Consider the following 24193-nt stretch of genomic DNA (forward strand, 5'->3'; position numbering starts at 1 on the left):
TCTCTAATAGCTTCAGTGACTTTGCTTGTTAATCATATTAGCATCCTCTTTGCCTCAGTGGTATTTTCCACATTCGAGACAAGCTTCTGTTATTGTGGTTATGAGCAACTCCCAAGCATTCTGGAGAGATTTGTTACTCTTTACTTTCACTATCAACTTCCCTTTTACCCTCATTTTGGGGAAGTTATCTCTTTTGAAGTCAAATGTGACTGTCAGACTTCCTTGGCAATTGTTCGTTTTTATGTATACTGAATATGATAGAACTAATTAATTCAATATTATTTACATCCAATACCAGGTCCTGTGTTCCACTTGATATTAGGTTCAAGGTTACCAGCTGTTCTAGGGCACATCATGACCGGAATGCACACATACCCAGTCTGTGTTAGCATGACTGAAGTCACCAATTACTAAAACATTTCCTCAATTGGATACCTCCTTGATTTAATTATCCATCTCATATTCGTTTTTCAGATCCTTACTATGAATATTCAGAATAGACTGTGTTGTTTGCTATGTGCCATATTTTCCCCTTGCAATATAGTATGTCCTTCAACACAATAAGTTCCCGTAACTTAAATTGTGGGAAAAGCATAAGCAGTTCTCCCCTCGCCACCCCCATATTAAAATTCAGGGGATTGAGGGGGGTGCATCTCCTACAAAATAAGCTTGTCTGTTTTTTCTATCCATACATACACTTGAAGTAAAATTTCTATGCAAAGAAAGTGGTATGTAAATAGCCTTTCTTTTAAAAATACATGTAAACTAAACAGACACAATTTTAAACACACAAGCCAAGATTTGAAGAGTTGCATTAGGTGTGTCCATCAGCTTAGGTATTTGCAATGGGACTTAACACAACCTTTCAAACAGTGGGCCCTTGACCCAAATTGCTAACGACTTTTGAAAGCCACTTTCCCCATGATATGTGGGGATGATGTTTAAAGTAGATATGAGAGTCCAGATGGTACTGTTAGAAACTGAGATATGAAAGCTAGAAATTAAATGGCACCTCAAACCTAGGCACAATTTTTAGAACAAAAATACAAAACTGAAAATGAATGAACTGCAGCTAAAATCTTTCGAGGGTCTCTTCTCCAGTCTTCAGGGAGTGGCTGGAAGTGGGGAGGCAGAAAAAGCACGTCCTTTTCTTCCAGCAGTGGCAGTTTTAATCTGATATCTTAGGCTCAGTACTGTGCCCAGGGCTCAGAAACTGCTCACATTAATGAAATTCCCTGTCGCAAAATGCATCTACAACGATGGGAGTTTCGAACGCTGCTAGTTGGGATGTAAAACTTGGTCAGATGGTTTTCTAGATCCTGACCAAAACTTCTTATTAAGTATATGGTTGACCAATTGTCTTTTATTTTGATTCTTTTTTTGAGTTTGTAGAAGTAATATCAACATACCTTAGTTAATATCTGCATTTATTTATTTAATTTGTTTACTCTTGGTGTACTCTAACTTTAATGTTCCCCTTTAATGTATGCACATTCAGAATTTTCACATTGTGGGAAAAGGTTTCACTGGCAACCATTCTTGCCATTAAAAGTGTTTCCCATCTGAATATCAGCTGCCAAAGTATGTGGTATCCAGCAGAGCAGGAGGATGAGGACATAGTTTGCAATGAAGCTGAACAGTTTGCACTTCCTAGCAGTGACACCAAACATCAATCTTTATAGAGACAGCCCAGAACACAGGAAAATAAGAACCCTTTACAAAAAAAAGAGGACAAAAGGAGAATTATCTTCTCCCTTTCATTCTCATTCCAGTTATTTCCTCTTCAGATCCTTTCAGAACGAAATATATTCTCCCAGTGACATTTCAGATTTTTATTAACGCAACTTGAGTTATAAATGTATGCACTCCACAATGTAAAAAATGCTTTGATTTCTTTAAATGTTGGCTTTGCTGTTGATATTAGTCTATGGAAATGTATTCTTGGACTAGTAGAGGAGCAGCAGCCCAGCTGCAAAAGTAGCATCAGAGTGCTATTGTATCTACATGGGCTTCTGATTTCATAGCATCTGAGGCTGCTACTTTAAACTCTTAGTAAGGGTTTGAGGTGTTGCAGGGAAGCTTGTCTCCTGTTTGTTTAGTTTGGTTTCATTCAGTTTTGTCCAGCAATGGGAACAATGTTCTTCTCAGCATGTGAGTAACCTGTTTTGAAGTGGCTTCTCCCAGAAGGGAGAAGCTGCATGCTTTGCCTGCAGTTGTTCACCCATAGGAAATTAAAACAGATTCCTTCATCAGTTGTTGTCTGGTTATGTGTTTTTAATTTTAAGTGCTTGTGATCTTTTTAAAATACATGTGTAGGTTAGGGACATTTGTGTGGGAGGGACCCTATTCCTGCCTTGTCTCTGTTCTTCTCCACTTCAATTCAGGGACGTAAGAAGCAGCTGCATATTGAGTGGGACCATTGGTCCTTTTAGCTCAGAATTGGCTGGCTGGGATTTGGAATTCTCCTTGTCCTGTTCCTTCTGCTCCAAGAGTGTGTTTCATCTTTCCTTGTGCATGCTAGGGCTAATGTGTTGAACTTGGGTCAAGAGTAGGAAGATGTCTTCATGCACTGTACAAAGCCACCTTTCTTATTTCCCTTTCCTAGATGCCATCTGGGTTGGCATGGTGTGCTCCTAGGTTCAGCAATGGTGTGCTCCTAGGTTGAGCAAGAAAGGAGCAAGGAAGGGAAAGCTACATGGCTCCCTGTGCTCTGTCACTGCACAAACCTGCCTGCCCGCCCCCTTTCCAAGGGATGGGGTTGTAACTCAATGGCAGGACATCTCCTTTGCATAAAGGAGGCCCTGGTTTCAACCCCCAGCATCTCCAAATAGGGCTGGCAGAGACCCCCCCCCCCAGTCTGAAACCCTGGAGAGCCACTGCCCGTCAATATGGATAGTACTGAGTTAGAGGCACCAGTGGTCGGACTCACTATAAGCAGCTTCCTGTCTTCCTACTTCTCAATTGCTCCGTGCTTCAGTATTATAAAACAAAATGTTGGAGTGTGATAGAAAAATTGATGTTTGTGAAGATGGATGGACAGACAGGCCAGAGATGCTACCAAAATTCTTCAGGAAATTTTGGTTGCTTTGGTGATGATTGTCTCAAAGAAGAGGAGATCATTAGAAGCCCTGAAATTCTTCGCTCTTTTTTATTAAATGCCAAATAAGAGAAGGCTTTCTGACTTACCAGTGCTAAAGAACTGTCACTAGGAACACTGGCCCATGGAAGACACATGGTAAAAGAGGGTTCCCAAACATAGGTTGGCTTTTGCTCCCAAGCCCAGTTTTCACAGGGGTAGCTATGAAAGGTAATCACCTAGCAAATCGGTGGATGAAATCTTTGTGAAGAAAGGTCTGAGCTGCCCACTATTTCTCTATGTCAAGATGTTCCATGTCTCCTGCCAAGGCTCTTCATATGCAAAATGGGTACTTAAAATGCCTACCTGAAGAACATGAGGAGAAAGAGGCAAGGTTCCCCACCCCATGAGAGGTGAATGTACCTCCCAACATCAACATCAGGGTATCCAGGTCCCTTTAGAGAACCAGGGTTCCAAGCTGGAATCTTCTATGAAGCTGACCAGCCTTGGTAATTCTTTGTGAGCAAACTTGAACAACGAGTGTAGTGAATAAGCAAGTTCAGTTTTAGAGCCACAGTGCTCAGGTTTATTTTATATTATGTTTTGACCTTCTGCTTCCCCTCTAAAAAAGTTTCTTAATTTGGCTGTGTATATGGTTGCCAGTCTCAGAGTTTTTGGATCCCTACATGCCTAAACACCTGGCATTCATGCTACTGGGAATTTTGGATTGGAATTACAACCACACTCTTCTGAGGTCTGGGAGGGACTCGGAGAGAGTGAATGCTTCCACTACACTCCAAATGAACCACAAAGGTGCAAGTTGAACTGAGTGCTAGGGCACTGCTTTAGTGCATCCCAGGTTCCTTTCCATCTGGGGCAGAAAGAGTAATTGGGAGGGTGGTGGCAGCAACTGCTGGAGAGTAAGGCCTGCTGGCAGCACTGCAGGGCTGTTGTGTTACAGTTGGGCAATGAAGTGAGTGGGAAAAGCTCTCTTGAGCACTTCTGTCTTGACTTTGCTAGAGGGGTGCTTTTTAGAGCCTTACGGTGGATAGGAAAAGGAAGTGAGTTATTTCCAATTGTGCAAAAAAGAATTTGTTTCGTTTCCAAATTTGTCTATGGTGATATCTAGTCAAGCTCACCCATCACAAATATCCCCCCCCCGAGCCTCAATATGATGCTTACTAACTAATACAAACAAATCAAAATCCTATTGAAATAATGTGGCTTTTTGGACATGTTTCACTTTAAAAAGCATGAATATGTATTACTTAAAAAATAAAGCTGTTGTAGACTTGAAGGGCAAAATCAATATGGATTACACTCTCTTAACATAGGCTGTGTACAAGATACCTTGAGATTTTACTACAGGAGGGCTTGGTTGTCTCTATTTTTCCTGGACGAGGTCTGTACTACTTTTTGCTTTGGAGATTTCTTCCCACATTGCCTCAGATCAATGGTTTTTGTTTTGAATTTCTAGAATGCTTGTGGATCTTCTCTGTGGGAGTGATTGCTTTGCTATTCAGATGGTATGGCAGAAGATCAGGCAGGGGTTTCTGGCACATGTACATATCTTTGAGGCAGGTTTCGCACTAGCTTGCTATAGTTTTTGGCATGTATATCCTGGGAACATATTCCCTGATTTTTCTATTTGATCCTAAGTTAGCCCACTCACTGAATCATTTTCAGACCACACAAGGTTTTTAATTTTTGAGTGATGGGAATGAGAATGAATGGAAAAATCAAATTAGAGAAAGAAAAATCAGTAAATTGCCAATTTTCCCTAAAATGGTTCATATATTGATACATTTTTCCTTTAACATTATGCAGATGTGTTAAAAGCATTTAAGGGCAAGCTATGCCAATATGATACATTTATTTGCAGCTCCAGACCTTAAACTGAGGATATGGGGAGAAGCCAACAATTGGCATTGGATCACAATGGATTTCAACCCTTATCCTTTACTACTGCCAGCCTCCTACCTGAACCTACCAAGTGCCTTATCTCTAGCAGTCCTTAACACAAAAGCTGGCAAGTGGGATATCTTGGCAAGCTCTCCCATAATTTTTTTCTTTTATTGCAACAAAAAAAGGAGGAACAACTTTGGTGTGTTCTGGTTCAAGTTACCCTCTGGGGTTGACTTCTGGCTACTTGTTTCAGTTGATTTGAGGGCTGGATAAAAATATTAACACACTGGATACTGAAGGAGCAGAAATGAAAAACAAGAAATTTAAAGTTACTTGGTTTCTTTTTATTTAAGAATGTATCAGTTGATTTCTTATACTACATCTCAAAAGTGACATACTTAGCAACATTTTAATACAAGCAATGGAATGGGGGACTCTTCAGGGTAGTATGCCAAAGATTCCTTCAAACCTAGTGCCGCTCTCATCTCTGAAAGTTGGGACACCCAGAGAAGTGCTCTAGTAGCAGATCTTGGAGTTTGGGCAGGTTTTTGTAGGAGAAGACAGCCCTTTAAATATGCTGGTTCCAAGTTATTTAGGCTCTGGTGCATGCCAGTAATTTAATTTTCAATGACTGGCTGACCATTATTAAGGGGAGAGAGAAGAGAAGAGAAGAGAAGAGAAGAGAAGAGAAGAGAAGAGAAGAGAAGAGATGAGATGAGATGAGATTTATGTGGCTAGTGTATCTGGATTCTGCATGTGACATTTTAGTTCATTTGTTAAAGGAAAACTATTATGGAAAAAAGGTATTTGAAATTGAGTCTTTAACCATGTGTAACATTTGTAATTGTGGACAACTTTAAGTTGAAAATAGTATAATGGAAATGTTAATGAAATTATGTTGTAGTTTGCAGCCATGTAGCTACTTCCTTTGTCTTGCTGGGAAAAAAGTGTGTTTTTAGTTTGCTTAAATTCCCCTTCCCTAGATTCAACATTTTTATTTTTGTTTTTGATCATGGGGAGAATAAGTTATGTTAGTTGATTGACACTGGTGTGCTTTCCATCCTCGTAGAGACACCTTTTGTATTTTACAATGTGTTGGCTACAGCTGTATATTTTGTAGTAATAGATAAAACAGGCTGCCACCTGTGTTCAGGGCTGACCAGCAGTGAGTGTGACTGTTCCAGTACTTCTAGGCATGATCATTGCTCCTCATTCATTACTTAATCTTAACTCTTTCTTTTTAGAAAGGAATTCTACATTGCAAATACAGAGGAGAGTGAAACTTTGGTTTAGCGCACATTGTCAATATATTTGATTAACATCAGTATTTATCCTGCCAGTAAGAGCCCAATGGATTTTTTTTTAAAAAAATCATTTTTCAAATAGGACACGGTCTATAGTCCATAGGCTAACCATTAGTGTTTCTGTCTACATTTACAACTCAACACTTGGCATATATTTCAAAATGAAAATAGATCTAATATATATGTATAGACAACAATATACAGTACTAGTATTTTCCATGAAACCACATCTGCTCCCAGTGTAATTAAACTGTTCATCTTAAAATAAGAGCTCGCATTACAGTTAACTTTCTAAACTCAAGGAAGTTATACTGGCCTTTATTGGTTGCTTTTTGCAAATTCTTCTCTCAGAAATAGGTCTTTAAAATTAGCTTTTAAAAGACAAGTCCACCTTGGTATATATTTTAATCAAATAATCAAACAATAAGTATCTGCTTATAAAATGGAAATCTGTTTATAAGGTGCAGGAGTGGAAGTTTTGATGACTATTCTCATTGATCAATGGGTTTCCTCTTAGGCAGTAGGAACCTTTTTCTGTAAAAATAGCAATCAGAGGCTCTGTGTGCACATAGTTCTATCCCACCTGTGCAAGAATTCTGGGCTATGTTTTTTAAATCACTCATTTCCACAGCTGACTGTTTGATGTATTTAAGATGAAGAACATGATTCAGCATTGTTCTCACTGGTTTCTCACTCTTTAATTGAATACTTGCTAGTAATAAAATGGACTTCTAGTAATTCTTTTTGAATACCATTTAACCTTAAGTTAAATGAATGTACAATGTAAAAATCACCATGGATTCTCTTACTTGAACTTTTCACAATGACTGAGGGAAAGAAGCAAGATCCAGTTACTGTACTGTGTTTGTACAGCTGTATCTCATTGAGTCAAGGTTTGTGTTACACACAGTTTGTGATAGGAAGTATATGCTTTTAAAACAACTAAGGAGACAGATCTTTAACCTCCACCCTTTTTAGATTTTTTTGTTCACTCATTTAGCTTCTGTCATGGTCCTAGGAAGTATTTCAAATACAAATTATTGCACAGTATTGTAGTTTGCATGAATAACTCATCCCCTAGTGCACTCATTAGGAAGGGTGGATTAAGATACTCATTTCCCTGAAGAATTGGTTTAAGATACTGAGTGCTTCAAGAGAAGATGAATTCTCAAAAACGATTTCTCAGGTTGCATGTTAGGGATATTTTCCTGATGGGTCAGTTAAATAATAGTTTTTCAGTATAGCTGATGTGAGGATTTTGAGGAGCTCAGGATACAGTCTGGGATAATTTAAGTTGCATCCTATATTATTAGCAGGTCATAATTTGTTGGCTGTCATATGCTAATATCTAACTTACAAGTAGTTTGCAATTTCTCTGGTGTCTTGGAATGAATGACCTGAAGATTCATTAACATATTGGATTTGGTAAATTTGATCTAACGGGTTAATCATCACTCCTAATATACTTTTGGCAGTAGAAGATACCACAGCATTGATGTTTATAATCATATACTTATATAGTGAACAAGATCCCAATTTTTGCCAAATGTTACTTGCTTAATCGTTTCAACAAAAGTTTACCTTCACATTGTTACTAAGTAGAGTTCATCTGGCTGCCATCCAGTCAACTTTCACATTATCAGCAGATTTATGTAAACTTCATTCTTTGAAACACAGGTGACCTGAGATTTGTTTAACTTTAAGAAGACAACTACTAGACTCCACCACCCACTTTCACATTATGATGAGTTCAAGACACTCCACAGAGCCTCAGGCTACACATCTGATGGCCATGAAAGACTTGATCTTTTCAGTTCTTCTTGCCAAATTCCTTCTCAAAACTGTCTCAAAATAGACATACATATCGAAAATTCATAGCAACCAGGCCACCTAGACTATTTTAAAGAAGACAGTGTCCTGATATATTTTGGCTATTGATAGTGAGGCAAGGGACATAGAGACAATCAGTATGCATACGCATGGCTGCTGATTGGTGGCTGCCTGCTTCCCTGTCTCCTTAGTAGAAGTATAGGAATGGAGGCCTTGATCAACCAACCAGGCATTTAATCATCAGCTCAGGGCTTCTGACCTCTTTCACCATCACACTTAAGAATGGAAATAAACCAAACAAAATGAACAACCCCCATCATTCAGCCCGGACACTAAGGTCCACCTCCAAGGTTCCCTCACTGTGAGACATGAAGTTACAGGGAACCAGGCAGAGGGCCTTCTTGGTGGTAGCGCCCTCCCTGTGGAATCCCCTCCCATAAGATGTCAAGGAGATAAAGAACTACACAACTTTTAGAAGACATCTGAAGGCAGCCCTGTATTGGGAAGTTTTTAACGTTTGTCATTTTATTACATTTTTATATTCTGCTGGAAGCCTCCCAGAGTGGCTAAGGAAACCCAGCCAGATGGGCAGGATATAAATAAAATTATTATTATTATTATTGTTGTTGTTATTATTATTATTATTATGCTGCAAAAAGTGTAAAATTCTCATGATATCCCTAGACAGCAATATTATGTTCAGGGAACGATAGAGAATGAAAGATTACAAATAAAGCATTACTACATAATAAGACGCTTACTCTTATTTAGCTTATCTTTACTGATAAAGATTATATCTAATTGCGCACACACTCTTCCAATTTCTCTTAAAATATGTCCTGAAAACCCTCCCAATTTCCTCGCTTTACAGTTTATTTCTGTATGTATTACTTCAGCTCTTTAAATAGGTAACTTTTCTCACTTATATTAACCCCACTGAGGGGTCCATTAGATATTCTCTCAATCATGTGGGAGCCACTTAATTGTGAGCCATTCCTACATAGGTCATTTGAATTATCAAGGCACTTGGGCAGGGTGATTGTTTCTTTGCAATTATATTGTTTGATTGCAATTATATGAGCATTTCCTCAAAAGTAAATATTGCTTTATTCAATGGGTGTTCAATGCATAGGATTGTAGCCTCAATCATTTTCCTAGGTGTAGATATCCTTTGATCCTGAGAGAATGTCTAAAGGGATTCTGGAATTAGCTGATTTTTATGTATAAAATGGGACCAGGACAGAGACATCGAGTTCCGCCCAACATTGGGGGGAGGGCTCATTATTTGCATGTGACATTACATTTATGACACACACATGTGACATCATGTGCATCGGGAGGAGGCTGAAAGGTTCACTGCCACTGCAAGGAGGCCTTATAAGGCCCACCCCCCTCAAGATCGGGAGCAGCTTAGCTCTGTTCCCACATAATCTGTGGGCAGGATGGAGGTGTCCTCAGCTCCATGGAGTTTGCACCTATCGACTATGATAACTGAAAAAATGATCTCACATCTTACATTACCAATCAGTCACTGTCCTCTGCAGGTGATCACCCCCTGCAGATACCACCTTCTCAGGAGGTCACTTCCATACAATGTCCTTTGTTTACTGCTCTTGGCTCCTTTGAGAAGAAGGGTGGGATATACTGGTAAATTTAATTAATCACCATCATTATAATTTCTGAAATATGTGTATCACATGCTAATTTTTATTAATTGTGATAGTTACTTGATTATAGGAACAAAATGCTTTGTTCTCTATTCCAGAACTCACATGAATTATTTGTCTTTTCAGAGATTAATTTATTGTGGGCAGGACACCAAGCTCATCACAGTTCTGAGGACTATAACTTATTCACAGCATTAAGGCAATCCGTCCTGCAGAAGTATGCATCTTGGGTATGTTGCATAAAAGTTACACTGTTGTGCAATAAAATAATGGCTAAACATGTGTGTCAGGCATCAACTTTAGGGATATCAAATCTATGACTTAAGCTTTTTTCAAAAAGTAATTAGTAAAATGCTTTATTTACTTTAAACTTCCATATGGATTCTACTTTCTCTATATCTTAAAGATTAATATATTTGACATAAGTAGATAAAATGAATTTAATACTTAAGTGCAATTGTACCATTTCTATTAACTAAAATTATAAATGTTGAATTAACAATGAATTAATTGATTTGTATATAAAAATAATTGTTTTAAATGACATTGAAAGCCTATATATGTATTGTATGTGTGTGTTCTAAATAAAATGACACAAAACTACCTTGACAGGCAAGCAAAATTCTTATATTTCTCCCCAATCTAGGAAGTGATATCTATATGTAGGAAGGAGGCTTTGCTCTTAAGTTCCTTTGCTCTAAAGTTCCTTTGGTTGGTTGGGACATTTATAGTGTGTTGTGCTTCTGTGTTAATAGCATGAGTTAATAGTCAGGGCTGTGCAAGTGAGTCCTAGCACTGGATTAGGGACTGTAGTTGCTACACTGTTCAGGTGCTTGGTGCTGCCAATTCACACACTGTAAGTCACCTAAATTAAGGAAGTGAACTTTTCTTTTAAAATGTAACTAAAAAGGTATTAATACATGGCCACAAAACCGGACTTGAACCTAGCCTTGATCACCAGCCAAAATTTATGGTTGTCAATGACCATGTGCAGTGGAAGGATCTTTGCTGTGATGTCACAGTATGCAGAATGCATTTGAAAAAGTGTGAAGTGATTGTGGATGCAAACGTCTGTTCTCCTCACCTGGTTCTGAGCTTCTGATGTTGGGGTTGCCCCTGTAAAATGGCTCAGAAAACAGTAAATTGAGGTTTGGGTTTTTTTAAAAATCCTCTCTGAGGTTTAATGACATATGGAGCCCGATCCTATGTGTGTTCACTCTGATGTAACTCCCCACTAAGTTCAGATGAGTTTATTCCCATATAGAATTCCCAGGCTGCAAAGAATTGCAACCTGAGTTTCATTTCTTTGTCCTACATCAGAGTGCATAATTTCTCTTAACTATTTAACATAATTTACTACTTACTTTGAAAATTCTGCCGTTTAGATTTATAAAAAATAGAATTAACTGTTTTTGTGGTCACTATATATAAGCAAATACAGTAGTATGTAACAGCACTGTTGACTGTTTGTGAGACTTGCAATCAAACTAATGAAGAATGACATTAGAAGATTTTACAAAATAATAGTTAACTAATAGGAGATCTCTGGCTTCTGTTTCATAGCAAATGTTTGTGGTCTCCAGTGATGGGTAGCCTGCCATGTTCAAATGGATCCAGTTGAAATGTGACAGTGGTTCTTGTTTTAGATAAATTTGGCCATGCCAAAATGGAAACTAATTAGAATTGCCACAGCCTTTTTCGTGCTTTTGGAAAAAAGCAATGTGCTGTGATTTAAGCATTTTGCATCTCACTAGAATACCTTCCTAAATTCTTTACTTAGAACCTCTTTCTGTTACAAGTGCAGTGAAATAAGACTTGGTTGGATACAAACCCAACTGCTGACATTTCTGTCATTGAACTTTTCAGATTTTTACCTGATGACATTAATTGAGTGGAGACACATGAATAGCTGGAAAAATATTGTGGACATTTCCAATCCACTAGGAATTCACCCTAGAGTTTTGGCTGGTTAGCAGTTCCATGGCAGAACAGCAATGAAGGGAACAATTGAGTTAAGCAATTTAAAATAATGAAACGTGGCAACCATTTTAGTTATAGCACATCTTTATCCATACTAAGTTTCAAGAAAGCATATTTCAGAGTATGATGGTATGTATCTAATAACCAGAATAGCAACCAAGGGAATTGCAATGGGTACATTTTCTCTTTGCTGGCTTCTTCTATCTTTGTCATTTCAGGCATGTCTTGAATGTGGAGTTTCCCATAATTCTTTTATTAAATGAATAAAATTATGTCTATTATAATTTGGTAGATCCATTTGTTAACTTGTCTTCCTTAATTTTCAGGTATTCTACTTGCCCATGGCTCTCTTTATTCCTCCCTCAGTTTGTGCTGTTCATCTCCAGTTTAATCTCCTTTACCAGTTCTGGATACATACAGAGGTAATTTAGGATCTTTAGCAATGCCTAAGCTCTTAGTCTGGAATTGTGTCTTGGAAATCTACTAGTAGCTGATTTATTGTGTAACAGAAGTATTTTTCTGATTTCTTTAAAGAGAAACATATGCTCCTTTTTATTCCCCCCCCCCCTCTCTCTCTCTCTCTCTCTCTCTCACACACACACACACACACACACACACACAGGCCATTTGGTCCCAATTGGTTTAAAATATTTTAACTTCAGCATATCAAAACAAAGTACTATTTTAGTACTGTATTTTTACACTTTTTATTTTAATTGCTGCAGCACAGATAGACTTTATATCTGAGAAAGACATATCAATGAATATATTTTCAATGATCATCAGATCATTTTGTTAATGATCTAAAATCATGACCAAATTTTGGTGTTGGCCTCCATTGTCCTAATGATTAGCTGCTCATGAAAGTTTCATGTGAACATTGTGTGCATTTGAGCACATATTTGTTAGTCTTTTGTGTTGATAACTAATTAGTCATCATGCTATTTCTCAGGTAAACTTTGTTTCAAGTTTTAGTAATATGCAAGGTTTATGTGCTGATCATATTATTTTTCTGCTGCATACAACAATCTATTTTGAATAGCCATCACCCCATATTTAAATTAATCCTAGAATAAATAATTATCCTCTACTACAACTGTAGCTTATTACATTACAAAGTGCTTAGTTATTTTCAGTTACGTAGTTCACAGATTGCTGTGAGGAGGCCATACATAGTTCTACAAATGCTTTCTCATCCTGTTTTCAGGTTTCCTGTGCATATTGTTTGGCTTACTTGCTGTGCAGTTACACTTGGCCTTTTATATATAATATAGCCTCAGCTTTTAAAATATTATAAATCTGAAGGTTATACTACACTGGTCTGCTAGTTATAATAAAATACCAAAATCACAATGGGCTGTTAGGACAAATAAAGCAGTCCTGCTTTTTATAAAGAAAAGGGTCCAGGTGTTATTGTGACAGAACTAAATGTAATTTTGTTCAGATGTTGCTGTCTGACAGATGTGAATTCTACATTATATTTAATTAAGTGTTCTTCCATTACAAAATGCCTCTCTCATCTCAAGGCTACCTCTATTGCAACATTAAATCATGTGTTGCTGCCCTGCATGAAATTCCCCCAAAGAAAATATTTAGCTTAGATAAATGATGCTCCTAAATTTCTAAAATAAATGGTATAGTTGTTCCTCTCAAAATTACTGATATAATAAACAGAAAAGGGCTTTGAAATGCAATACTTCAGGAGCTGAATCAGGCCCTTAAAAGGCTGAGGGAAAGTGTTTATTGATAGTCATTTGAAAAAGACAACATGGTAGTGCTTTTGTAACAACTGAAAAGAGGGAGATGTAGGAGGGAATTGCATAAGGCTCAACTGAACCTTTCAACTTGGTTTCTGCTGCTGGTTTTTGGCAAGGTACATACATTCTGCAACCTGCTAGCTAATACTTGGTGTAGGAGGTCCATGCTTGCCTTCCATAGCAACATCCAAATATCATGCATGCATGCATATGGCTAGTGCTTCTTGGATCAGTTGTCAAAAGGTTGTTTTGATTTGGCATGGGAAACTTATATAAATGCATCAAAAGCAGAATAACAGATTCCTGGTTCAGAAATATTCATTTTAATATAATTTAATTTTAATTATAGAGCCTTCCACAGGCAAGGGCAAAATAAAAACCAATACATTTATGTTTAAAGAATAATATAGAGTATAATAAATAATGCTTTATAGAAGGTGTGCACCTACATAATATTTGCTTTAGACCCCAATTTGGCACTTAATGGAACAGCCTAGAATTGTGGTCTGAACTAATTTTTGTGGTCATTGCTCAAGCATCAAAATTTTGTTAATTGAACTTCAGCCCACTGCTATGCATGTAAATAGTTTATTGGGGTGTGTGTGAATAAATGAAGGAATTCACTTTCTAGTTGAAATAATTCCCTCGGATTGTAAACTTGACCTTTTGATCACAATGGAGCTGTCCCTCAGCACCTTCTCCCCTCCTCACTCTAGCAGCCTCCTTAAGTTTAAATATAAAAGCTTCACTTTCACAAAGCTGCTCCATTCCCTAAAGCACTGGGTTTGGAGAATGCTGATAAAATCCTTCCCTATGATTACAAGCTAGACCTGTCAATCACAATACTCCTCCACCCACCCACAATCTCCCTGCCAGGTTTAATAATTTGGCCGTGACAAACTGTGAATAAAATAATCCTGAAGGAATGTGTTCTTTATATAATTAGGTCCGAAATGCTAATGAAACATGCCTATTTCTTTCTAAAAGCCATTGATTAGTTTAAAATAGTTCTAATTCAGTTTCTTTATAATTGCACACTTTTTCCAGCAAGTATGTTGAAAGGTTTGTTTTTTATTCAATTAAAATCCATATCTAGTTATGTATCACCTGTCTAAAGAAAAGCTTTGAGCTTGTCCAATGGGAAGTAGAACCTTTAACTGAAAATTATTGGTGAAATGTGGGGGGGGGGGGAATTGAGTGACAACATTCTGCCTTCAAGATAATTTATTATAAACAGATTTCTTGAAACCCTTGTATTTATTATATAAACAGTTTCTAAGCTTGACTGTCCATTAAAGCTAGGCTTTCACTTCTTCATTCCTATAGTGCAGTTATATCAGAAATTCACCCCCCCCCCCCAATTGCTTTATGATCCCTACAGGCCTGATTCCTTTAGCTTGTTTTAGTTCCAAACCAAAAATATTATTGTTTCACTTCTCAATGTGGAAATTTGGAAACCTCCATATTACATGCTAACTGGAGTAGAAAACTGCCTAATCAGATAGGAAAACAGTTGGCGATGAATAAATCAGGGTTTGCCGAAAAATTCAAAGTGCTAAGGCGGGCAGACGAGTGCATATCCTAGGGGTTCTGCCTTTCCCCAGCTTCCCTGTAGAGAATTCACATGACAGATATGGCCACCATGCCCATCTGTATAAATATATGGGTGGGTTGTCTTGAATTAACTCAACAACTTTAGTAGAAAAAGCAAATCATGCTTTTATTTTTATGTTTCCTTGCCAGATGGTCTCAAATATGGATTCATATTCCAAAGGGTTTTTTTTTAAATCACCTTGACTTTGGTGTAGTAGTTTATAATATTAAGGGAGAACAAAATAGTTGGTTCAGTTCAACCAAATACAGCAGACCATGGCCCTAACCCCACCTGACATTTTCATTTGTTTTTATATGTTAAGTTCCTGAACAATTCCATTGTTGCAGACTATAGATGTATTATGAAGTTTAGATAATAATATGCATCACAGGTAGCGTCGTAGCTACTTTACATATGCAGCCAAGAGTAGCACAGGTCTTCTTTACCATATGCTGGTGGGCTGTTGAAGCATCAGTGTATTATTCAGGCCAAGTAAAGTTATACTGTTTGTAGTATAAGAGGTGCAACATAAACTCCTCTTATCTGACCCATGTTCTGGGCACCACAATTTAAGAAGGATATCGACAAGCTTCAACGTATTGCAAAGAAGGGCAGCCCAGATGATAAAGGGTCTGGAAACCAAGCCTTATGAGAAACGAGGGAATTGGGTATCTTTAGCCTGGTAAAGAGATTGAGAGGAAATGTGATAGCCTGCATCAGATATCTAAAGAACTTATCACATGGAAGATGGAGCAAGCTTGTTTTCTCCTGCTCCAGAGGCTAGGATCTGAATCATTGGCTTCAAGTTACAAGAAAGGAGATTCTACCTAAACATCAGGAATAACTTTCTTATAGTCAGAGCTGTTCGACGGTGGAACAGACTTCCACAAGAGGGTTTTTTTTAGCAGAGGTTGGGTGACCATCTGTCACTTATGATCTAGTTGAGATTCCAGCATTGCAAGGAGCTGGGCTGGATGACCCTCAGGGTCCCTTCTAACTCTACAATTCTATTCTATCAAAATGAAACTAGGAGATGTTCTGCCATGGTTCTCACACCTTCACTGTAACTGATGTGCCCCATTTGTTCTGGATATTCATTGATAAACCTTCTCCTCCACAATCCAAGAAGCGGGATCTTTATTCAAGTGACCTGTGTACATTTTGCAAAACAGCAGAACTAAGGATTCACGTTGCAGTGGTGACAAGAGGAGTTAGGCCACTAAATGTGACATTTGCCTTAGATTCCAAGTCATGACTGTTTTTCATTATTTAAACCAAAACAGTATTCAAGTCTACAGATAGAAAGCAGTAAAGATTTCCTCATGTGTTGAGATGACTTTGAGACAGCAAACATGCCACAAAAGATGCCACAAAGTTTTCAATCCCCATAAAGCTAGCTTTGCTATTTCAATGAAGCAAATTTATTTTACATTGATTCCATTTGTCTTTTTATAAAATATGACTTTTTCTGTTCCTCCTCCTTAAATAAAGTATACACATAAATGCCTTGGACTTGACATACAGTACAGTATATGTAGTGCAATACTGGTAGTTACTACATGAATATTCATGACTGAAGATGCATGCACACCATCGCCCCAGTGCAGCAACAAGTGACTTGTAAATGGGAAGAAACTTCTGAACACATCTGTCCATTATGGAGACTACCTTGCAAATGCAAGATGGTGCTGCTGTGGGGAGAGGATGCATATCCTTCACCCAAGGGTGTGTGAGAGCACTGCCAAACAGATGTTCAGCATTTTCAGTTCTGACAGTATCAGTCACCTGTTTGGGTGGGATGGATTCCAGCTTTCCCAACCACCACCACCACCTCCAGCAGGTGGTCAGGGCTGACAGCATCAAAATTTTGTTCGTTGGCAATGAACTGCAACCCACTGCTATGCATGAAAATCTCTGGATTAGGGCCAGAACATAATATGACCCTCTTCAAAGGATTAATATTGCAAGCAGTGATGTTAGCAGGGATGAAAAAAAATTGTTAAAAAACATCTACTTAGATCAAAATGTGCAGTTCTAGCCCACTTCTAAGCTTACCCAAAACATATAACTTGGTTCATAGTACTCCTCATGTTGGGAACCCAAATATGATATATTTTTACAAAACTATTTCAATATTTATTTTAAAAACAAACCAAAACTAAGCGGTTGAAGGTTAGGTGTGGTCTTTTAGAGAAACCACTGTGAATCAAGGAATGCCTCTATTATTTTATCATGGCTTCAATCTTGTTCTCACTTACCTGAGAGTATGCCCGGTTGAATTCAATATGACTTAATTCTGAGTAGACTTTTATGGGACGGTACAGTGAATCTAACTAGCTGTCACCTTGTTTATAGCTGTAGAACTCTCTTGCTGGACAAATGATGGAAGCTGAGCTAACCTGAAATATTAACATTTTTCTTACTCTTAGGTGGCCTTTTGGGGCTTGGAGATATTTCCTGGCAGTTTTTTGTGGAATTCAAATGTGAATGCTTGTGCTGTTTTTTTTGGTTTAGAATAAAAATTAATAGTCTGTATTCTATTGTCAGTCTTTTTGGAGTCATTTTAAATCTGTTGTCTAAATAAGCTTATTTATTCAACATATATAATATGTGCACAACTATGATGCATCTGGAAAAATGAGCAAGTGTCTTTACTGCTTTCAGTTTGTACTATATGCTGCTTTACTGATGCAGCAAATTGCATTTAGAAATTACTGGTCACCTCTTCAAATTAGAGAAAAATAAAAAACCATGTATAAAACATCTCTTCTGCTGCATAAAAGTATATCTTTGAGATAAAAAGTTCCATTCATGATGGAAATGATCACATTCTTATTATTTCCTTTTATCAAGGTGATAGCTTTCAAAGGAGTCCTTTGTTTCTATGTTTTTGTGTGTGTGTGTGTGTTGGGTTTGTGAGCATGGCTGACACTGAACATAAACTGAAAATGTGAGAGCAGTGGAGACTCTTTCAGTGGTTAAGAAATGACCTAGGGCCAGGGAGATGCAGCTTCTTACTCAGCCAAGAAGCTTGCTGGATTACCTTGGACAAGTTACCATCCCTCAGCCTAGTTTACCATAAAGCAGGGATGGGGAATCTATTGTTCGGATGCGAAATACAGCCATCCAGTCTTTTCTACCTGGCCCTCAAAGCTGCCCCCTGGCCATACCCCTCTCCAGCTCTGCTTTATACCACAAATATTTCTGCATGGCTGGAATGTGTCATCAAACTCTGATAAGCCTCTTGTCTAGGTAGAGGATAGTGAGGCATGTGCACAGAAACTAGTCTACTGTACAAAGGCAAACTTTACATTTGTTGCCACCACTGGCAAGTGGCCCTTGGGAGGTTGCTCTAAAGGGAATGTGTGGCCTACAGCCTGGGGGGGGGAATACCCACTCCTTCCTTACAGTGTCATTGCGTGGGTAAAATGGTTGGGGTCACACATACGTTGTCCTTCGCTCTCTGGAGAATAGGATGGGATAAAAATGTAAGATAAAATTGCAATAATATGACAAAACCCTGTCTTGTGTGAATAGAGGTTGCCCTCAGTGAATCTTACATATCATAGTAGCCTTCTCATCTTCTCTTATGAATATTTTGTTCAGGATTACCATTGACATCCAAATTATCCCTCTGCTCTGAATTTCTCCTGTGGCATTGTCTACTGTTTCTCTTTTTGTTAACAAGATCATTGTTTTTTCCAAGGTCATTAAGAATCTCGGCCCTTTGGAGTTTATTCTCAACACACCTAGTCATCACAGAGTACATCATGGTAGGTAATATTAGTTCTTTGTTCATGTTTTTATTATTTTTAAAAATGTTGTTTTATATGAAGGAACAGAATAGCAGGAGCAGTTGTAAATGAGCATTTTTCTATTACTGTTTTAATAGCAGTTCTATAACATTTTAGATTCCCGCCCCCACTTTTTTACATCTCACACAGGAAGTCAGGGTTATCCTTGATATTACTTAGATGTTTGTGCCCCATTAACTTCTGCCATAAATATATCAACAAGCTTGTCCTCAAATTCTTCTCCTGTTCCTTCACCCTAACCACATGTGACAATGTCAGTGTTATTGTAACACCATATTTTGTGATGTTGTGCTATCACAGTTGTATCTTGAACTTTTAATATTTGATTAATAATATATAAAGGCATTTCAGAAAGCCACTCCATTTTATTAAATGGTATGTGAATAGCCATTTTGTTACTTTCCAAAACATTTCCTGCTTCAAAGACTGAAGAAAAATAAAGGAAATATCTTGCCCCTTATTTAGCTCACCATAAATCTTACAAAACAGCTTAAATAATTTTTTACAGTGCAACACTACTCTTAAACAGTTTTTTTCAAAAATGTATCAAAAAGTAACTCCAAATGTATTTCTATTATTTTTGTAAGCATGTTTGAAAAATGTCTTAAGCAGCTTGCAGTATGTAACCCAGAGAAATGTTATTAGAAGGGAAATGACGCAAGAGGTTTTAAAGAAATGCTCAGAATCATGGCTGTGTTATAATTTATTTATGAGGAAATGTATTTCTGGAAGCTTATTTAAAGAAAAAGAATTGATAAAACACAATGTATTCTTCAAAGGCATTGACAAAGTTGGTTGCAACATTTCTCCCCAAATAGGAAGAAATCCATACTGCATTGATAAGAACTATGGTGGCACACTGATTATTTGGGACAGGATTTTTGGTAAGTGCTGTTAATTATTATTCTTAACATTAGCTTTACAAGCGGTGATTTTATTCTCAGCTTTTTTTCCTTCCCTGCAGGGACATTTGCTGCAGAAAATGATAAAGTTGTATATGGCCTAACACATCCAATTAACAGCTTCGAACTTTTCAAGATTCAGGTAGTCCATCTGTTTTTCTAACCTGTTTGTATGCTTTAATATTACATTTGATTTCATGGGTTGAATTCAGTGTGTTTCCTATTACTCCTTTGCTTTTATTTGATTGTTTTTGGTTCATTGACATAGATATGAATTAAGCTAGTTTTAGTCAGCCTCTAGCAGGGTGGGAAATGTTAGGCTTCAAGTATTCTCATTAACAGAAGAAAGTGTCCCTGCACAGAAATGTCACACTGATTATTCTATCATTACAGTTCCATCATTGTATTTATATATGGAAAACATTTTGGAATACTCCTGGATTCTGCAATAAGCTTTCTGTCCTGTTCAAGGGCCCAGGATGGGGGCCAGGCAAGCCAAGACTTGGTCTTATGGAGGACATCCCAGAGGTAAGTATAGCATGGATTTCACTTCTTGGTTTTGTAAATTATGTTTTCATAAGGGTTCAGTCTTCTGCATGCTTACCTAAAGGCAAGCCACATATTGGTGGGATAGAGGCAGGATCCTGAGCAAACTTACACAGGAACGCTCCTTAAACCCAACTGAGTGAAAAATTAAAAAAATGGATCTCCCATACTGGCATACTGCACCCAGGTAGGATTAGCACCACCTCATGCTCAAGGCAAGACCTTAGTCAGCTCCCAGGAACTTTCAACTGTGCTCCTGGAAGCTCTTCAGTTTTAGGTCCCTGCCTTTGGTTCGAGCAGCAGCCCAACAGTTTAGTCCATCAACACAGTGCAAAGCCCTTTCAGCCTTACTAAAAGCTCCTTCAACCCCTTGTGTACAATCTCTTTCTAAGCACTTGATTACACAAGGTTCTGATCTTCAAATGGGTTTGTCCTCCTTGGGCTGGTGGCTTTGCAGGCAGGCACCGTATCTCCCCTATGAACCAGCCTATTGCTGACTGGATCGTACCCCTGCCACCAAATTGGCCAGTGGGGGCAGGTATGCAGGGGGCATTACCTGGGCATGGTGCCAACTGACCAACACCCAGGGGAAGGATAAATACATTTTTTTTGTAATGTAGAAGGTTGAAATGTATATTTGTTATACGGAAAATAAATATGTTACCAAAAAGTGAGGGAAAGGGAGAGTAGAACCTAATGAGCTATGTGTGCAAATATTGCATTCCGTTAAAGAACAATGGGAAAAAATGACCCTCTAGAAGTTACTGAATTCCAGTTTCCATCAGTCACACCCAGCATTGCCGATAGCAACAGGTTGCCCACTCTGCCCTATAAAATAAATCATTTGTGCAGATTAAAGGTTTCAGCTGCTCTTCTACTTAAAATAAAATAACAATAAAACATGATGAATAGTGAATTTTAACTACTAAATGCAAAAATGGAAGAAAAGTTAATTTGTGATTGAATAAAGACTCTGATTTGTTTTGTTTTGTTTTTAATGTAGGTTACTGGAAAGGAAGTTCCCTACAGCCCCACATTACCAAGCTACCTTTGTGTCTATGTAGTTACGCATTTCGTCTTAATGCTGGGATTTTACGTTGATTTGATTGCTACAAAATATGTAAGTGTAATTTACACTTATTTAAATAAGCTGTTTCATGATACTTGAAGATGGTCAGATACAGTGAAAATAAAGTATGTTTCTGTTAAAACTGGATGCATGAAACTGAAAACACTGGCGGATAGTATAGTTATTTTTAAGCTTACCTATTTTGTGGGTCAAGATGGATTTATCCTCTCTTAATGTGAACATTTTTAATGTGGTAAGAGATTTCTCATTTTTACTGATAGCTCCATCCTGACATTTCCCCCCATCTTCTGTTGTAATCCTTTACTCATTCTTTAAACAGTGTAAAAAAACCCCCACAGTTCCCGCAATGGACTGCATAAAAGTTCTTGTTTCAAGACCCAGATCCTAGGCATGATACAGAAAGTCAAGCTAAACAGAAGGCTGAGCTTCAGGAGCACTCTAAAACTCCAGAAGGAACTATCATAAGAAGAAAGCATTTATGTGAATAATATAACTTGGCATTTAACTTCAATATCAATTTTCCACTACACAGAGTTATGAAATGCCCATAGACAGAACTGGAACCTTTTTTACTTGGCTATGTCACAAATGTGGCATTGATCCATAAATAGACACAACTGTTTTCCTCATTTTTAGACATATGTTCCATTCCATAATAGCAATAATGCACTTGAGGTTGTGCAGAATTATTCTCAAATTATTATGTTTGGTCTGATTTACATGTATACACAAAGTTTTAATGCATTAGCTTTGTTTTCTCAGTCTGGAATTATTTATTTGTAGGAGATAAGAAATAACAAAAGAAACTTTTTTCCCATAAGAAAACATTTGGTTAGATCATTCTTTCACTAAGAGGTTTAACCTGAACCCCAGCAAAAAGAACTTGGTTGATTTACATATTAGTGAGAGGTGCATTTGGCTGTTGGTGTCTGAGACAGTGACAGCTTTGTACCTTAATGTTCACTCTGGCCAGTTTTATTGTTTTCCCAAATTCATTTTCACACCTCCAATTTGTTTCCCTAATGCAACATTAAGTATCAGTTGGTTGGCTTGAAAATTTCTCAACTATGTTGTATTTTTAAAAATCACTGTCTTTGATAAGATTATAACACCGAAACATAGATAAATCCATGAGGTTAAATAAAAATAACTATTCATAACTCTTCAGACCAGGAGAAAGAACCTCTACCTATAGGCCAATCCTGGCCCACCAGTGGGTCCAGTTTGGCCTGTGAAACCATTTTCCCCAAACCACTCTCATCAATGCATATGGGGTTAAATAAAATGTTGGCTGTGCATGCCTCTTTCCAGCTGGGAACAGGTGCATGCAGTCAAGGCATCACTGCCAATAGGAAATAGTATGATTGGTACTTAGCTGAAGCGTAGGTCTATATGACATCATGGGGTTACTGGGGCCTCTTCCTAATATGGACCGCAGTATAATTTTATTCCATTTTTGTTCCATTCATGTTTCTGGCCATATTGGCCATTAGATAGGCTGACGGTTTATAGGGAAACTAGTATTTTCTTACGCCTTGAAACTCCTATGACTGTTTGAACTTGGTAAGTCAGCAGAACTGATTGGGAGCTGAATACCTTCCCAAAGAGTCTTCGCTCCTGATTATGGTGGAATCATAGCCCAACATAGTGACCCCATGATGCCTTATAGATCTGTGCTTCAGGTAAGTACCAGTCGTACTTTTTCATCTTCAAAGATTCCAACTAAACATCAGGAAGAACTTTCTGACCGTAAGAGCTGTCGTTTCTTGGAGGTTTTTAAGCAGAAGTTGGATGACCATCTGTCATATATGATCTGTCAGAAGTCCCTACCAGCATTAATGAGCGATTCTCAAGCCTTCAAATAAAGCTCACTAAAAACCAACAGCTTACTATTATAAGCGCTTATGCACCAACACTGGATGCCGATGAAGACATTAAAGAAAAATTTTACTCTCAGCTGGATACCGTCCTATCAGAGATGCCTAAGGAAGATAAAATTATCATCCTGGGTGATTTTAATGCAAGAGTTGGGCGAGATTTCAATCTGTAGCCTGGGACTATTGGGAAAGAAGGAGTTGGCAACAGCAACCAGGACGGAATCTTACTTTTGACGATATGTGCGGTACACAACCTTGTTATTACCAACACACTCTTTTGACAGAAAAATAAATTTAAAACTTCATGGAGGCATCCTTTCTCCCGATTGAAGTGCAGAGTGTTTGAGAACTGGGACATTTGCAGAGAAACCAAAATGCTTGTTTACAAAGCTATTGTACTACCAACCTTACTGTATGCTTGTGAAACATGGACCACTTACAGACACCATCTCCAACTTCTTGAAAGTTTCCATCAGCAGTGTCTCTGAAAAATCTTACACATCACTTGAGTAGACAGGCGAACTAAAATCAGTGTACTGGATGAAGCAAAAATCACCAGTGTTGAAGCAGTGATTCTTCGACATCAACTTTGTTGGACTGGTCATGTTGTGCGGATGCCTGATTATCGTCTTCCAAAGCAACTACTCTATTCTGAACTTAAAAATGGAAAGTGTAATGCTGGTGGTCAACAAAAGAGGTTTAAAGACTGTCTCAAGGCAAATCTTTTAAAAAAAGTAGTATAAACACTGACAACTGGGAAACACTGGCCTGTGAACACTCCAGTTGGAGAACAGCAATTACCAAAGGTGTCATGGGCTTTGAAGACACTCAAACACAGGATGCAAGGGAG

At 37.9% G+C, this 24193-nt stretch overlaps 1 protein-coding gene across 2 annotated transcripts in view; it reads left to right on the plus strand.

The window, feature by feature from the left end:
• The window catches only part of AGMO (alkylglycerol monooxygenase), a 128731-nt gene that overhangs the window by 44734 nt on the left and 59804 nt on the right, over positions 1 to 24193 (plus strand). For both annotated transcript variants that reach the window (XM_081883369.1, XM_081883370.1), the window contains exons 4-10: positions 9909 to 10012; positions 12089 to 12184; positions 18820 to 18886; positions 19747 to 19812; positions 19893 to 19972; positions 20224 to 20358; positions 21380 to 21496. In XM_081883369.1, coding sequence (XP_081739495.1) covers positions 9909 to 10012; positions 12089 to 12184; positions 18820 to 18886; positions 19747 to 19812; positions 19893 to 19972; positions 20224 to 20358; positions 21380 to 21496 — 665 coding nt within the window. The remainder of the gene's footprint in view (positions 1 to 9908; positions 10013 to 12088; positions 12185 to 18819; positions 18887 to 19746; positions 19813 to 19892; positions 19973 to 20223; positions 20359 to 21379; positions 21497 to 24193) is intronic.

This window comes from Podarcis melisellensis (genome assembly GCF_964234715.1).
Source record: "Podarcis melisellensis genome assembly, chromosome: 12".
Lineage (NCBI taxonomy): Eukaryota > Metazoa > Chordata > Lepidosauria > Squamata > Lacertidae > Podarcis > Podarcis melisellensis.